Source organism: Vipera berus (assembly GCF_964194415.1).
Source record: "Vipera berus genome assembly, chromosome: 1".
Taxonomy (NCBI): Eukaryota; Metazoa; Chordata; class Lepidosauria; order Squamata; family Viperidae; genus Vipera; species Vipera berus.
The window spans coordinates 157585000-157602229 of record NC_138202.1 but is presented as its reverse complement, the minus strand read 5'-3'; the positions used below and the strand labels follow the sequence as shown (position 1 = coordinate 157602229).

The 17230-nt window shown below is 40.8% G+C and overlaps 1 protein-coding gene across 1 annotated transcript in view; it reads left to right on the top strand.

Annotated features, from left to right (window-relative positions):
* The window catches only part of LRP2 (LDL receptor related protein 2), a gene marked incomplete at both ends in the record, with an annotated part of 142107 nt that overhangs the window by 66638 nt on the left and 58239 nt on the right, over window positions 1-17230 (top strand). Inside the window, 11 exons of the mRNA XM_081324714.1 lie at window positions 258-635; window positions 4596-4844; window positions 5708-5919; window positions 6324-6508; window positions 7927-8155; window positions 9061-9238; window positions 10746-10874; window positions 14168-14334; window positions 14735-14878; window positions 15024-15133; window positions 16983-17160. Coding sequence (XP_081180840.1) covers window positions 258-635; window positions 4596-4844; window positions 5708-5919; window positions 6324-6508; window positions 7927-8155; window positions 9061-9238; window positions 10746-10874; window positions 14168-14334; window positions 14735-14878; window positions 15024-15133; window positions 16983-17160 — 2159 coding nt within the window. The remainder of the gene's footprint in view (window positions 1-257; window positions 636-4595; window positions 4845-5707; window positions 5920-6323; window positions 6509-7926; window positions 8156-9060; window positions 9239-10745; window positions 10875-14167; window positions 14335-14734; window positions 14879-15023; window positions 15134-16982; window positions 17161-17230) is intronic.

The window sequence follows — 17230 nt, the reverse complement described above, 5'->3', positions numbered from 1 at the left end:
CAAATGAGCCTTGCTATTACTACTTCCAGGTAAACCACATGGTGTGTTGTTTGCTTTTTGCCTTGACGAGATCAATAGGCAGATTACTTTGTCAGCAATATCGCTTCAGTGATTCTTAAAAGGTCAAGAATTATAATTATTCTTGACTGTCTGGTTACCTTTGACTTGTTTGCGGAGGATGAAGAGTGGTTAGCTAATACTGTACGACAAGGGGGAGAAAGAAAAAAAAATCTCTGAATCCTTAATGTGACTTCCAGCTACCAGACCTCCTGGAATGTGCCACCAGACTGAATTCCAGTGTCAATCAGATGGCAACTGCATCCCAGCTAATTGGGAATGTGATGGTCACCCAGATTGTGTGGATGGCTCTGATGAACATCACAGATGTCCACCTAGGACCTGTCCTCCTTCTCTTTTCCGCTGTGATAATGGAAACTGCATCTTTCAAGCTTGGGTCTGTGATGGTGACAACGATTGCCGGGATAGGAGTGATGAGAGGGACTGTCCAACCCAGCCTTTCCGGTGCCCCAGCTGGCAGTGGCAATGCCCAGGTCACAGTATATGTGTAAATCTCAGTAAAGTATGTGACAATCTTGCCGATTGCCCTAATGGAGCTGATGAATCACCCCTATGCAGTAAGTATATTTTTAATGTACAGTTCAAAGGAAGCCTTCAAAAACGTATCTGACAAAGTCACTTAAATATCATTGCTTCATCTCATAGGCTTATGGCAAAAGCATCCTATGCAGTTCTGACTTCTCAGAAGAGGACTGGGATTATGATGCTGAAAATGTTGAGGCCGTTCCTCATTTTTATTCTCACACTAAATGCGTGAGGCAGGGGAAGCTGAGAGAAAGGGGCTGGCCCAAAGGACCTGCTGAATTGTATAGTTTAGTGAGGACTAGAATCCAGATTTCCCTGGTTTCAGCTCAACAGTCTTCATGACTACATCACATTGAAATAAAAAAATATTCCATATAGTTTTCTGATTGCTGGAAATAGCATTATTAGTGGCTGTTTTGGGCGATCTGTTAAGTTGCTGACTTGCTGCAAATGAAAACATCCATGTTTGAGTTTTTATGAATGTGGTTTTTATTTGGGTCATTTTAAACTTTTAATATGTTTCACTTCAGGCTTTACTATTCACTTCTTTAAAAATGCTATGTTTATAATTTAAGATTGGGACTTAATCAGTGGTTGCTTTTAATTTAAACTAAATTTAAACCAATCTTTCATATTTCCCTTAATATTTCTAACTTTTATCTGATTTTAATCTCAAAATTTGCAAGGGGCAGAAGTAGCATTGGTACTGATTACTGACAATGTTGATTTAAACTTAATTCTAACTTCTTTCTTTCTTTCTTTCCTTCCTTTTTCTAACCAATCAATGCACAATCTCAGATGAGCCTCAGCCAGGTATGATACTAAATCATATTAGATAGTTTCGGATTGCATGTGTTAAATGAAAGGTTGTTTACAAAAACAGGAGCATTTGCTGTGACTGAGATTGTTTTTTTCAGAATTGATATTTGAGTGTAAGAACTCTACTAGATCAGAGGAGCAGCTCACCAAAGCGAGCTTTTTGTTTCTTCCTTGACCTATTAGATGCCCTTGAGAAACCCTCAAGCAAGGCATGAGCATAGTAACATGGTTTCCTTGTGTTCCCCATTCTCTGATTATTATTTATTAGGTGGTTATTGCAGCGGGAAAGGACCCACTTCTTGTTCAGCCATAATATTCCTTATTAACTCAGCCAATCACCTTTTCAGGTAAAAGTCAGCTCATCCTCCTTGTACGTCACGTTCTTTGGCATCTCCTTTCTTAAAGCCCAGTTATTTATGAAGAAGAATGGGATGGCTTTATAAGAATTCCAGCAATTGAATCATTTCCCATTTGCAATCAATATATGCCAAAGTACATTAGGATGGAATTTTCCTTATTTCCTTTGAGTGCCATTCTGTGAACCAGTAAATTTGTGTGTCTTGCTGCTCTTAAAGAAGGATATTGCCTACGGCCATTTATTGAACCACATGTTGACATCGTATCAGTCTGGGAGCCAGACATGCCTATGATCCAGAGATGCCTCTACAAATTTTAATCTATTTCTATGCACGTATAGGAAACCAGTTGTTTCATTCCAAATGTAGCTTGTTCTCATATGCCAAGCACCCCAATACTTGGAGGAAGTGGGAGGGGAGAGCATATGATCTTTTCATTTAGGAGGTACCCCAGCATTAATGAATAAGGCTATGGTTTGGAAGGTCTGTAAACAATATGGTCCCCAACTGTAAAAATGTTGCCTTTTCCGGAAAGAAAGCGTAGTCGGTTAACATTGCATGTCTGATAAGGACAGCTTCAATCAAATCTGTCACTTAGAAGTCTCAAACCAGCTTTCTATCCCCAACCCGCAAAACGTGGCTATGAAACTAGGCTACAATCTGCATTGGAGAAGCGTCCTCCCATTTTCAAGCCCAAAGACTGAACTCCATCTTGTCTTAATGGCCTTAGTCCATGGGTGCCCAGATGTACAGTGATATATCCCATGGCTTTTGCCAAGCTCTATATGCCACTTTATATTTCTTGATTAAATTTAAATTCTTCTAAGTAAATGAGAAAACAGAGTGCTATGGAAGGTCGATGTCTACGGAGGTTCTCAGCCATCCAGGTTATGGTTGTCCCCAAAGGTGCTTTCAAAAAAGGCAACTACACTTCCTTGATTTTTCTTTAAGATGTTAATGACTGGCTGACTGCAAAGAGTATAGATCCTTTCCATTCCTCACCAATTAATTAGCACTGAAGAAGTTTCTTGGGGGAGAAGTGAAAGGTTTCAAGAAAAATAACGTCCAGTCACCTTTTTGAAAGCACCTTTGAAGGTCCAACTTTAAGTAACATCTTCACTTGTGAGGCTTCATTATATCCCAAAGGGATTCTAAGAATATTACAGTTATAGGTAGCCCATGCTTTTTTGGGAAGGCTGTCTTTCGATCTCTCCTCCTTCTCCAACATGACCCCTGCCCAAAAAATTGGAAGCAAAGGCAATAATAGAAAAAGTATTGCTAAAGGGAATAGGGGACACAAGGTACCAGTTTGCCTGATGCTCAGTGCTCATTTTGTGACTAGTCCATAACGTGTCTTAAACATTCAAAAGATGCCCACTGCTAAACAAGTCTGGGGACCCCACTTTCACGAAACATAGAGAATGCTGCAGCCTGCCATTGGTATTCTGGCCATGGTCACATAAGCTAAGGAGAGGCAAAAGGCAGCTAAAATTATCCAAGGTTTCTTTGCGTTCACTTCTGTTGTAGAATGACTTCTTGACTTTGCTTTTAAAAAACCCCAGTCTTAAATGCTGTTTTCTTTTGGCATATGTGGTCGTCCCAGCTTCTGCCAACCTAGCAGTTCGAAAGCACGTAAAAATGCAAGTAGAAAAATAGGGACCGCTCTGGTGGGAAGGTAACAGCGTTCCGTGCGCCTTTGGTGTCTAGTCATGCCGGCCACATGACCACGGAGACGTCCTCGGACAAGTGCTGGCTCTTCGGCTTTGAAACAGAGATGAGCACCGGCCCCTAGAGTCGGAAACGACTAGCATGCATGTGCAGGGGAACCTTTACCTTTTTTTAATTAGGCCTAAGAATTACTGTAACCGCTAATTTTGTGATTAGCTCATCTCCTTTTTTGTATTAGAATGTGAGGGAAGAGTAACTTGCCTTCCCTGTTTAGAACGGTTTAAAAACTTGTTTTGTTTTGCTGTTATTAAGGCCAGAGGGCATTAAATAGAGCTGAGCATCCTCTTGACTATTCGCTGGGGGAAACAACAGCTCTCAGTCACCTTGACTGTTTTTCCTTGGCCACGTTACTTTATTGCAGTGAGGAAAAGAAAAAGGAAGCAAACAAAACATAAAAAAGACGGTCACTGCGGAGGGAAGTGGCAGAGCAGCTCCTTGGGCCGGCTGGATAAAAATATGGGTCACGGCAAGACACTGTTTTGCCTTGGCTATAGAGGGAAGAGGGGTTCCTATGTACAAGGCGGGATTTTTTTTAAAAAAAGAGCCTTGGTGGAGCAGTGGGCTAATGCCTCCTTAAGTAACACCAGCTGCCTGCAATTAGTGCAGGTTCGAGTCCCACCAGGCTCAAGGTCGACTCAGCCTTCCATCCTTCCGAGGTAGGTAAAATGAGGACCCAGATTGTTGGGGGCAATAAGCTGACTTTGTAATAATGCCGCTTGGGGCCCCCCCAAAAGCCCTAATAAGCAGGCATATATACATAGAATGAAGGCTATTGCTAAGCACATTGATTTGTGCTTCTTAGATTGTAAGCCGCCCTGAGTCTTCGGAGAAGGGCGGGATATAAATGGGATTAAAAAAAAAAAGTGGGAGCTCCCCATCTAGCTCCAGCTCTAGAGAAAGGCTGCACAATTACCTTTATAGAATGTTCTGTCTACGAAAGGCTCACCCCTGTTTTGTGACCACATGGGACGCAGTGTCAGTGTCAGTAACATGCGGTGGGGGCCGTAGGATGGTGGTTTGAAAGACTCATCTCATGAATTACAGGTAGGTGGACCTATGTTGATAGCACTCTCTCCAATTGATTTACAGACCAGGAGACCTGCTTGGATAATAACGCAGGCTGCACACATGGATGCATTCAAGGCCCTTTTGGTGCTCAGTGTTCTTGCCCTTTTGGCTACCAGCTTGCCAACGATTCGAAAACCTGCGAAGACATTAATGAATGTGACTCTCCCGGATTTTGTAGCCAACACTGCCACAATGAAAGGGGATCATTTAGGTGTTACTGTGATGAAGGTTACAACTTAGAATCCAACGGGAAGACATGCAAAGTAACAGGTGAGGGATAGCCTGATTATAAAGTGATAGGAACAGAGGCAAATGCATAATCTTATCCTGGCTATTCTTATCAGGTGAGAGGCTTAAATATTGTTCACTCATTTGAATGTAGGCTATTAGCATTAGCATATTCATGGCAGATTATAATTGCAGTTACCTTTACAAATTTGATTACATCAGAAGTTATTACGTGTTGAGTGCATGGATAATTATTTAAAGATACGTTTGAGATGTTGAGATGTCCAGTTGCTAAAATTAACACAATCAGTGTCATATGTAAGTAAGTATTCTTGCTTCAGGGAATCCTACGTACAATGGGACCTGAGGCCTTTAGCTCAGGTGGCATAGAACAATTCTTTAACTCAGGGGTCTTCAAACTTGGCCCTTTTATGACTCGTGGACTTCAACTCCCAGAATTCCTCAGCTAGGCACGCTGGCTGAGGCATTCTGGAAGTTGAAGTCCACAAGTCATAAAAGGGCCAAGTTTGAAGACCCTTGGCTTAACTAAAGGAATGTCTGCACAATATAACCTCCATTTCTGTCATGAGCAAAACATTTACATAGTCTATTGTAGAACACGAGACTGACTAGACTGAGTTGCCCTATTAATCCATCTAGCTCAATCCAGTGATTGGCAGCTCTTTAGATTTCACAGCTCATCTTGGAAGCGCCAGGATTAAACCTGAGATTATCGGCACAGAGACTGTGTATTTAGCCCTCCCTATACCATCATGAAATTATGCCTTTTCTAATGCATACACATATACAGAATACTGTGTATTAAATGTGTATGCCTTTTTGAAATGGAATGCCCTCTATATGTTGATAGTTAAAGGTTTGTTTTTAATTGCCTGTTTTTGCAGAATCTGGGTACCTTCTCTTGATGGTGGCAAGCCGTAACCAAATTGTCGTTAATAACATAACTTCCCAGGCTCAGCGCATTTTTTCCTTGATTCGAGATGGAAGGAACATTGTAGCTCTTGATTTTGATTCAGTGACTGATAGAATCTTTTGGTCTGATATCAGTCAGGACAAGATTTGGAGTGCTTACCAGAATGGAACAGACAGAAAAGTAGTAAGTCTCTTGCTGATTCAAGACAGTGATTGTATGTCCAAATTTTATGGAGCTCTATGTGCATCCAGGTGCTGATGCATACTCCTTTGTAAATAAATACATGTAGGAGGATTAGAGCCAGTGGAACACACACTGCAGAGGAGATAGGATTAGTAAGGGATCCCTGTTTCCTGAAAATAGGTTGATTTTGTTCATAAATGTTTATTTTAGAGTAAGAATTAATATTTTCTCCCCAATGAACTGATATTTTTTAGAGAGATTAGAGAATTTCACTTTAGTTAATCTTGCCGTGGATAAATAATACATGTTCTCTTCTTTTATAAAACGTAAACTAACTTTAGTCCTTTTCAATAATAAAAGATTACAAGGATGCCAATAAAATGGTTTTCCATGGCTTTGTACAGGTATTTGACAGTGGTGTCACAGTTACAGAAAGCATCGCAGTGGATTGGATAGGCCGCAATCTTTACTGGACAGACTATTCCCTGGAAACAATTGAAGTCTCCAGACTTGATGGAAGCCATAGGACTGTTCTGATCAGTGAAAATGTGACAAACCCAAGAGGGCTAGTCTTAGATCCCAGAACTGAGTAAGTTAAAAACAACATTGACTGTAATATAAAGTTTTTTAAACATTGGCTTTAAGCATACATTATCTTCTAATTGTTGTCATGTATTTTGTAGTGACGTGCAATAAGAAAGATACTTTGAAGTCGGCATTATAGCAAATAATTATGAAACAAAAAAACTTTAGAATTAATATTACATTATTGTTACCAAATCACTTGATTGCATATCATAATTTCATGAAAAATCTGGGTGCATTCGTATGCCACCAGCTGACTTCTGAGTTGTAGCAGAAACCTAGTGCATAGCTCAATTAATGATAGCAAATTGCAAAATTATATCTAATTTGACAACTAGAAGGCCCATTTATACCACATGGCCACCTTAAATCTACTCCATTGTAAAGCAGTGTCTTATGCAAGCAGAGAATGTTTCACTGATTGTCAAGTTCTGTAGTCCAATATGTTGCAGCAGCATTATTATTCCCATATTGCAGATAAAGTTTGGTCCAGTGGTTAAGGCACCAAGTTAGACGCTGAGTTCTAGTCCCACCTTAGTCATGAAAGCCAGTTGGGTGATCTTGGGCCAGACTCTGTGATCCCAATTCACTTCAGGGGGTTGTTGTGGTGGGAAAAATAGGTAGAGCAAGGGGTATTAGATTTGCATATTGCTTTGAGTTGTTTGTAAAAATAATAAAGGCAGGCTATAAATAAAAAAAGAAAATTTAAAAAAAAAACACCGAGAAATAATGGCTTGCCTAATGCTGTGAACTGGCAGAGGTGAGATGTGAACCAGGAGCATCCAGATTTATAGTGCTAAGCATGTGAAGCTCATCACCAGGTGCTGGTGATGACCTATAAAGCCCTAAATGGCTTGGGTCCGGGATATCTGAGGGAACACCTGCTGCCGGCATCAAGTTCCCTTCGTCCTGTGCGCTCCCACAGGGAGGGCCTTCTCAGGGTGCCGCCGGCAAAGGATTGCCGGCGGGCAACACCCAGGCGGAGGGCCTTCTCTGTGGGTGCGCCTGCCCTCTGGAACCAGTTACCCGTAGAGCTTAGGACTGCCCCTGATTTTCGTTCGTTCCGCCGGGACCTGAAGACCTGGCTCTTTGAGCTTTCCGACCAGGACTGAGGATTTTTTAATTTTTTAACTTATTGTAATTGGGTTTTTAATCAGAGTTATAGGGGTTTTAGATTTTAATTAAGGAAAATGTAATCTATTTTAATTGTTATTAATTTTTGTATTGTAATGTTGTTTTAATTGCCTTGTGAACCGCCCTGGGTCCTACGGGAGAAGGGCGGTATATAAGTTTAATAAATAATAATAATAATAATAATAATAATAATAATAATAATAATAATAATAATAATAACAATGATAATAACAATAATAATAACATACTAATAATAATAATATACTGTTAACCTGTTGTTTTCTGCAGTGGTCATGTGATGTTTTGGACAGACTGGGGTCAGAATCCCCGAATTGAAAGAGCAAGCATGGACGGCACGTTACGAACTGCCATTGTTAGCAGTAAGATCTATTGGCCCAATGGACTCTCAATTGACTATCCCAACAAACTGTTGTATTTTGTGGATGCCTATCTTGACTACATTGATTTCTGTGATTATAATGGAAACAACAGGCGGCAGGTGGTGGCAAGTGACTTGGTATGAAAAAAAAATTGAAAAAATAATAATAATAGGGAAACGGATGATCAGATTGTTCAAATGTTTATTACCTAACATCTGATTTTGTATATTCTGTTGGCTGAAGCAGAAAATTTTCATGATTGAAAAGAACTGGAATCTTTGTCCTTCCAGGATAAATCCAGCAAGTTATCTAGTTTATTACTGCAGACTTTTGAGTGCTAGTATATAATCAGCACCTAAATTATATTATATGATTTAGGACCATGTATAAAAAAGATCACAGCTTGTTGTCCAAATATAATGATGCAAAGCTGTTGTATGTGTTGCAAGCCATCTGTTGTGCCATAAACTTTCCTTGAGCTTTATTTCAGCAAGGCTAGGAAGATGTCTAGAAACCTTTATTTTCATATTTATTTATAAAATTTATTTTCCGCCCATCTTACTATAGGGTAGTTCTGGGTGGCTTACAGGCATAAAGATATGTCTGTATGTATACAGTTAAAACATAAATCCAACATTAAAACCTAAGGAAACATGGAGAGGGTGGGGGTGGAATGGGGGGAGGTGGGATCTGTTATTAGTTGATCAACCACTTCCATTGTGCTGTTCCCCCCACTGGGACCCCAAGCTGACTGGCAGAGCCATGTCTTTAGGCCCTTGTGAAAGGATAAGACAGGGCCAACCTCACATTGGTGGCAAGAGGGTAGGAGCAACAATAGAGAAGGCCCTCCGGCCAGAATAATCAAGCTGACGGGGCCAGCAGAATGCCTCCTCTGCCAGCAAGAATGGGACGGGCCAATCCCAGTGGGGTGAGACAGTCCCTCAAATAACCTGGCCCCGTCCCATATAATGTGTTACTTCAGGATAACAATATCAAGGACATTGAATGCTAATGGAAACTTTTGCCCTTTTAAAAAAAATAGATATTGCGGCATCCTCATGCACTCACTGTATTTGAGGATTTCATATATTGGACTGATCGATACACCCATCGAGTCATCCGAGCAAACAAATGGCATGGGAGAAATCAAACAGTAATGATCTACAATATTCATCAGCCTCTAGGGATTGCAGCAGTTCATCGCATGAAACAGCCGCCTGGTAAGATTGGTCAGCAAAAACAATAAACAGCTCAGTCTTAAAAAGCATTTTTTTAAAAAAAGCATACTGCAATAACAAGCTATGTACTGCTTCACAACATGTTTTTTTTTTCCTTTTAAATATTCATAAGACTTGGATTTCTTCCAGTCTGTAATGTCTGCCAATAAGTTGAAGCTGCTGATTGATGAAAATTGCCTTCTGGGACAATAATGAAACCCTACACAGTATGTGAAAAGTGTTGTATCTGTGGTTGTGGATTTGTGCAATAGATTGGTGCAAAACACTGGAAAGGAACGTTTCTCTGTAGATTTTGTGCGTGCGTGTGTGTATGCACAGTCGACAACACTTTATTGTGTAGTGAAAGTGAGCCATCTGCACCTGCACACATAGCTGGAGAACACCTTCTGAGAAACTCCTTGAGTCTTCCAAAGGACCATGCTGCTTAATGCTTCAAAGACAAGGAGTTAATTTGCACAATCCACTGTGAAGGCAATCCCTTTCCAATGGTTTGCTTTTCCTGATGTTTTGGTGTAGCATCATTAGAATGAGGTGTTTTGTTTTTTCCCCCCTATGAATTTCAATAATTGACAGTGTAGAAAAATGGCGTGACTCCTGTTAAATGATATAATTCTCCCTCCAAAACCTCCTAAAAGAACACATACAGGAAACAGCAAAGGAACAGCAAGAAGTGTTGAATTATCAGTTAAACAGATAAAAGGACAAGGGAAAAAGGGAAGCAGCTGTTTTCAATTGCCCTGTTGATACATCAAAATCTTTATTATTTTTTTTACATCTATCCAGGGCTTTTTTTGTCATAGAACGCTCAGAATGGAGTTCCGTCACCTTTTTTGGATGGAACCTTGTAGGGTAGGCAAGGCGGGTTGTATGATGTGTGAGTTCCGGCACCTTTTTCTTTTACAAAAAAAGCACTGCATCTATCTATGTAAGAAAAAAGGCACTTTGGAGAAGTGGTTAAGGCTCAGGCTGGAAATTGGGAGGCTGGGAACTCTAGTCCCATTTTAGGCACAAAGCCAGTTGGGTAACCTTGGGTCAGTCATTTTCTCTAAGCCCTAGGAAGGAGGCAAGGCTAGATAACTGCTGAAAAACCTTTCCAAAAAAACCGCAGGGATTTGTCCAGTCAGTGTCTGGGAATTGGATATGATCGAATGGAAGGAGAAGAAGAAAAAAAAAATATCTAAGGAAAACCTTTCCTGAACTGCTGTGCTAAATCTATTATGTGCAAGAGGACATCCTCAATAGTTAAGAGAAATAGTTTAGATCCAAAGGGGAAAGAAATCTTAAATCTTGCTCATCTGAGCAGCATTTTCCTAAAGAATCCACTCTTATCTCAAGAGAGCCATCCCTGATTCTCTAGACACGGTACAAAACATCCAGCTCTCAATACAGTGTACAAAAACTAAATGTCACCTCAGTGACCTTGTCAAGCTCTCCATTTTTTTACTTAACGATTTGGGGTTCACAAGCGCTTTCATTTTTTTTCTCCCAGGTATCAATTTCTGTGACCGATCCTTATGTAGTCACCTCTGCTTGCTTTCTTCATCGGGTCCCCGATTTTATTCCTGCGCCTGCCCTTCTGGATGGACTCTCTCCCCTGACAATGTGAACTGCATGAGAGGTGGGACCACGAGAGAGCTTTGCTTGGGAGTAAAGGAAGAGAAATAATAATTGTTTAAAAAATTGCGCTGGAGTGGGTTTCTCAAACTGCAGGATGTAGGGGAGGGAAAACCACTTGCAGTTTGATGGCTGGTATCATCATCATCATCATAGATCTTCTATTTTATTTATTTATTTTTGCACTGGAGTCAGAAGCACTGAGGCGCTTCCGGGTTGAAAGGACTAGCTGGTGACATTACCGTTGCCCTGGACATGCCCAGTTGGGGGCTTCTTTCAATGTCCCCGGCAGGAGCTGGAGTGAAGGACGAGAGTTCAACCCTCTCTAAGCCACTCTTGGGTCTCAAACACTGGCTTGCTAACCTCCTGCCCAGGGTTCCACCCACTCAAGTCACCGTGTTCCATCCTGTATGACAGGGCTTTTCAGCCTTTTCACCCATTGTACCACTTTTAGGACATGGCAACATTCGAGGACTACCCCTTATCCGCTGGTTGGTTGCAGCAGGTTTTGGTCACTTCACATGACCCTGGGACACTGTGACCGTCATAAATATGAATCAGTTGCCAAGCATCTGAATGTAAATCATAAGACCCTGGAGATGCTGCAACATTCCAGCTGACGGGCACTTCTTTTGGGCTCAGCAGAAGCGCCAGGATCAGCGCCGAGCTCCAGCTGGAGCTGATCCTGGCACTTCCAGTGAGCCCCGACAGCCCTGCAGCTCCAGCCGTCTCTCGCTCAGGTTTGTGCGGTGCTACCACCAGTTCAGCTCATTTCCCTCCCCCGCTACCACTTTTCTAGGATGGTCGCGTACCACCTGCCAGGTGCCAATGTACCACAGATGGTACCCGTACCACTGGTTGAAAAGCCCTGCTGTATGATGATGAAGGGGAAGATTCCAAAGGTGCCCTGGACTTTCTTGTTTTCGCTTCTCATCCAAGAAGCTTCTTCAGCTCTGACTGGATGGTGGAGGAATGGAAAGATTTATACTCCTGCAGACAGCTGTTCATTTGCATTCTTTTAGCAAATCGTTAAAGCTACCTGGAGGCTTATCTGTCTCTTCACGGTCACCTGAGTAATGCAAGTGGGCGTGGAGCCTTCTTGGAACTGTTGATAGTTGGTAGTTACCTTTGGGATAACAGTGACCTGGATAACTGAGAATCTCCATAGACATGGAGGGGAAGAGAATTTTGCTGCTTTATGGAAGGAATGACATGAGACAAACCTTTAAAAAGAAAGAACCAGAAAGAAAAACAAAGGGGAAGAAGAGAACATAGGATACTAATACACAATATGCACTCTCGAAAAAAAATGCTTTAAACAGCCACAACCAGTACTTCTACCTGGAAGAATGTTGTTTACATTTTACTACATAGTTGCTACTAAACAGTGATGGGATTGGAATACATGTACTCTACATTTAGAGCAGTTTTCAAAGCTTGTTGTTGTTGCAGTAATTCTGGAGCTAAGGAAAGATGTATTTTAGTCAGTAAATAGGAAAGTCTACAACTAATTAAGCTGCCAAGCAAAACCAGTAGGTGTGTGACAGATATTTTATGCTGTAGATCTTGGGCTTTTTGGAATGATGTTGTTGTGATTCAGGGTCAGCCTGTGGGTTCGGCAGTTGGGTCAGAGGGGATTGGACAGCTTGATGAGAGCCCCCAGCAAGGCCCCTCTCATCTGGTCACGATGCAGACCCAGCTGTGTGAGCCTGACAGCGTGGATGAAGATGACCCACAGCTGGCCCTGTTCAAGGACGCCCGACGCAGGAGGCAGTCAGTCAGGAGTAAACAGAGGAAAGCAATGGGGCACCTCGGAAGGAGGCACAGAGAGGCCACGCCCTGAACTGTATTTAAGGGGAATGTGTGGGAGGGCTGGTTTGCTGAAGGCAACCGCTTGGATTGTTCCTGCTTCTTAGCTCGTGTTTTATGGTTGGTGTCTTGTCTTGCTCTGTTTTATGTGAATAAATTTGGCAGGCGTAATTCCAGCCTCTTGCCGTTTGTAAAGGGGTTGTCCCTGCCTTTTCTGCAGGGCCGGTAGCAGGCTGGTACAGAACAGATGTGGAAACTAAAGACGCAGTAGTTCCTTTTCAGTCAGTGTAGTTATCTAACCATGGACAGCTCCGTCTGAACTTTACATAGATTATAATTTAAAGCAAGAACACTGCTCCTTTACTGGATAGGATTTATATATTATATATATATATATATATATATATATATATATATATATATATATATATATATATATATATATATATATATATATCATAGCGTGTGCTCAAACACATCTAAGTTTCTGTGTAATGCTCTCACAAATTTGTTGGATTTCAGTGGGGCTGAACCATCTCGAGCATCTTAACTGGAAAGAAGGATCTTAATAGTTCCCTTCCTCTGACAGAAAGACTTACTTTGTTGGTTTCAACCCAGTGGGATTTATTTGCAAGCAAACATTCAAGGATTGCTTGGCAAAAAATAGAGAAGAAATTCTAAATAATATACTGTGATGCTGATGCTTTATGAAATACTGCAGTTGCCCTTAATGATGTGGAAGGAAGGGGGGGGGAACTCACCTCCTGGGATTGTTTATGACTCTTAAGGTTTGCTTACATTATTTCCCTTTCCTATTTCCTCTGTGTTAACCTGGATTTGTAATTGAAATTAAGGGCCCCATGGAAAGAAAGAAAAGTGCGTTTTTTTGAGCTTTCAGCATACTATGTAAATATGCAGTTGTGATGCTTGCGTGTCAAGAATATACTGCTGAACCATGTGCAGAGTGTTAGAAGATGTTTGTGACTCTTTTGCATGCCTCCTGGAATGTTGATGTTCAGGAAGACTAATTTTAAAGAGATCGATACGTTATGGGGAGAAAGAGAGGAAGGAATCATAATTCAAAGACAGACCACAATTTTTGCCTGTGGAGACTTCAGATTCTGCCTCGGTTAGACAAACTCAAAAGATCTCTATTTAGAGAGCCATATCTAGTTACTGGTACAAGTTACCTTTCAATGTATTTAAATGTGTTTGGGGAAACATCATGAAAACGTGCTGTTCTTTTGATCTAATACAGGGGTGTCAAACTCGCAACGTCACTTGACGTGTTGCGACGTTGCGACTTTTTCCCCCGTTGCCGGCAACGGGGTGGGCGCGGTTTTGCTGTGATGCATCTGGCCTGTGGGCTGGCAGTTTGGCACCCCTGATCTAATACATCTGGACTTCAGGAAACCACAGGATTTTGTTTTGTTATCTGCAGGAAATATGTAAGAATAACACTCGGCTTTTTCTGGTGTTGCTTTACAGTGGAAAAGCCATTCCTTATAGCCGTAAGAGATAGCATAATTTATGGTTTATCTCTCAACCCTGAAGAGAAATCCAATGATGCCATGGTCCCAATAGCAGGAGTTCAGAATGGATACGATGTTGACTTTGATGATTCAGAACAGATGATCTACTGGGTTGAAAATCCAGTAAGTATATCTGATTGTTTAGAACAGCAATTCACTGGAAAAACTCTGCCCTGATATTTTTGTTTGCTGTCCCATCTCTGTATTTCGATTAAGAATTAAACAGTAAAATCACACTGTACCTATGAATTCTTACCTTGAGAATAAGTGAATGGATGTTATGTCTGTGTAGACTAAACCTACTTAAGATTGCATTGTGTCTTCTTTGTGAGTTTCATTAGATACCTTTGATTATTATAGTTCAAGTAACAAAAGCAACAAGTATAGTTCAAGTAACAAAAGCATTCTTCTTTAGAACTCATGATAGTCAGTGATACTATCATGCTAGGAAAAGAAGGGCAATGATTTTTCACCCTAACCTCTTCTAAATCATTGTGTTATATTCTCACTTTTTTATCCCAAGGGTGAAATTCATAGGGTGAAGTCAGATGGCACAAACAGGACAATCTTTGCCCCTGCTGCTGTTATTGGTACTCCAATGGGCCTGGCTTTAGATTGGATATCTGGAAACCTGTATTATACTAACCCTTCAACGCAATCCATTGAGGTAAGCCTTCAACTTCCAGAGAGGCGTGCATTTACATTTAACCCCACAACATTCCTCCAGGCACCAACCAGCACAAAAATAATCTAGCATAATTTTCCCTGCCTTCAGTTCTGCTCCGTGTAACCAGATCTCATGATTTCTCAAGGTATTGATGCTCCACAGAGAAACCGTCTACCGAAAAACTTTGATTACCAATGATGGTACTCCTAAAGGCTCTGGAAAACCACTTGGTTTAACTGTTGATCCTGCTCAAGGGTGAGTTTGATGCAGTTTCTGGAGCTGTTTAAAATGTACTGAGATATTATTTTTTAGCTTCTTGGCCCCACGGTCCTTCTGTAAATGGTTCCGACAAATGAAACTCTTCAAAGAACTCCAAGGCGTTGTTCACCTTAAAGAACCTTTAACAGAATAGCCTGGCTTGGGCACATACATGGTTGAAGCCGAAATCTGAATTCCCCTCCCCTAAACACATAGTATCAAGCACAATTCACTCCCCTAATTTACAGTCATAAATCACATTCTCCAATTAGTTTGAAAGGCAAGCTTTCCCTCCTGTTTCCAACCCGCCATTTCTTATTGTCTCTTATTTCAAAAACTCCAGAATTGCTATGTCTAATTAACTCCCATCACATTCCAAGAGTAAAGCATAGAAGGAAAAAAGGCTGCATGTTGTCAAAGCAAGAACATCCGATGTTAGCAGCATTGACAATTAGATTATGTGGTTCTGGGAAGAATTGTTTACTAAATAATAAATCTTCCAGCGGGAGGGGATAAACAATAAGTAGAGATGCTCCTTTATTGGTGAGAAAGTCTGCTAATTGTGCTGGATTATTTCCTCTGCTGGATGGCTGATAGACTTACAGACAGCTTCACAAGTGTCACAACCCTGCTGTTGGTAGAGTTTCTGTCACTACAGCACATTGGCCCTGATTCCCTCAAAAGGAGCCAGGATCAAGCTGTCTCTTTACTCCAGTTTCAAAGTGGCAGAACTTTTTTTTCCCTTTCCGTGGAACAATAAAAGGGAGGAGGGGTTTTGAAGCTTAAGCTGTTCCCGTGGCTTTATTTGTTTTACAGTGTTCTGGATTACCGTGGCTTCTGAGTTGCCTCCAAAACGTGGATTATTTCTATGTTTATATTTACATTTATTTAAAAGGCCTAATGTTTATCTTTAGTTTAAAATTTATAATATCTTGCCTTATATTAGGACCATCAAGTTCTCAGAATTTAGCAATGTTTTCTTTCTGTAGTTTTCTATTAGACTAGTAATAAATGACTGATATATTTTGATTTGATGAATGTTGGGTTGTTGTTGTTTTTTTTTTGGTTTTTTTGCATCATATGCTAACCGAACTTCTGGATTGGTTCTACCAAATGTATGTTGCCTTTGCTTCTCTCGTAACAGTGGTGAGTGGAAGTTGCTTCTTCCATATTCTTTTGGTCAAACATCTCCTGGTATTTGTGGTGGTTTCAACTGAGCTGGCTTTGTTCACTCTTTGCCTTTCACAGTGATGAGTAGTCAGAAGAGCTTTTTTGTTCACCCAAACTAAAAAAGAAGGAGAGTGAGCAGAGCCTTTGTGAAACCTCTTTGCCCTTGTTCTTTTCCAAGGACTTTGAGGAGAAAGAAGACTATTAAATCTTGGAAGATTGAATGAGGATTTCATGGCCTATAACCAGAATGTGATCCAAAGGTTCTCCACAAATATACCTAAACAATGGCTTATTGTTAATATCCACAGCAGCTACAATTCTGTTTTAGCTGTATGTCTATTTCTGGGTGATAAAATTAAGCAGCAATTGTAGTTTATATAAACTTGACTAGGGGAATCCTATGTCTTAGAGTGCAAACGTATGCACGCTTCCTCAGAGTAGGCTTGTCCATACATCCATTTATACTTACACTGATCCAGAAATAAGCCCTAGTGACCTCAGTAAATTTTACTGCTAAGTATGTAATAGCAGTCTTTGAATTAATTTTCCAATGCCTATGGATTTTGATTAATAAAAGGATTTTATACACACACACACACACATATATACACACACACACACATATATACACCATACCTTACCTGTTTTTTGATTGCTTAAATAACATGTGTTGCAGAAAATTGTATTGGACAGACCAAGGAACAGATAGTGGGATCCCAGCAAAGGTTGCCAGTGCAAACATGGATGGCTCTGATATCAGAACTCTCTTCACGGGTAATCTAGACCACGTTGAATTTATTACCATTGATATCAAGGAACAAAAGCTTTATTGGCCAGTCACAAGCACCGGAGTGGTATGTATTCAGAAGTGTCCCTACATATCTTTGCACGCCAGCAATCTGCAGCTTAAATATAGAGGGGCTA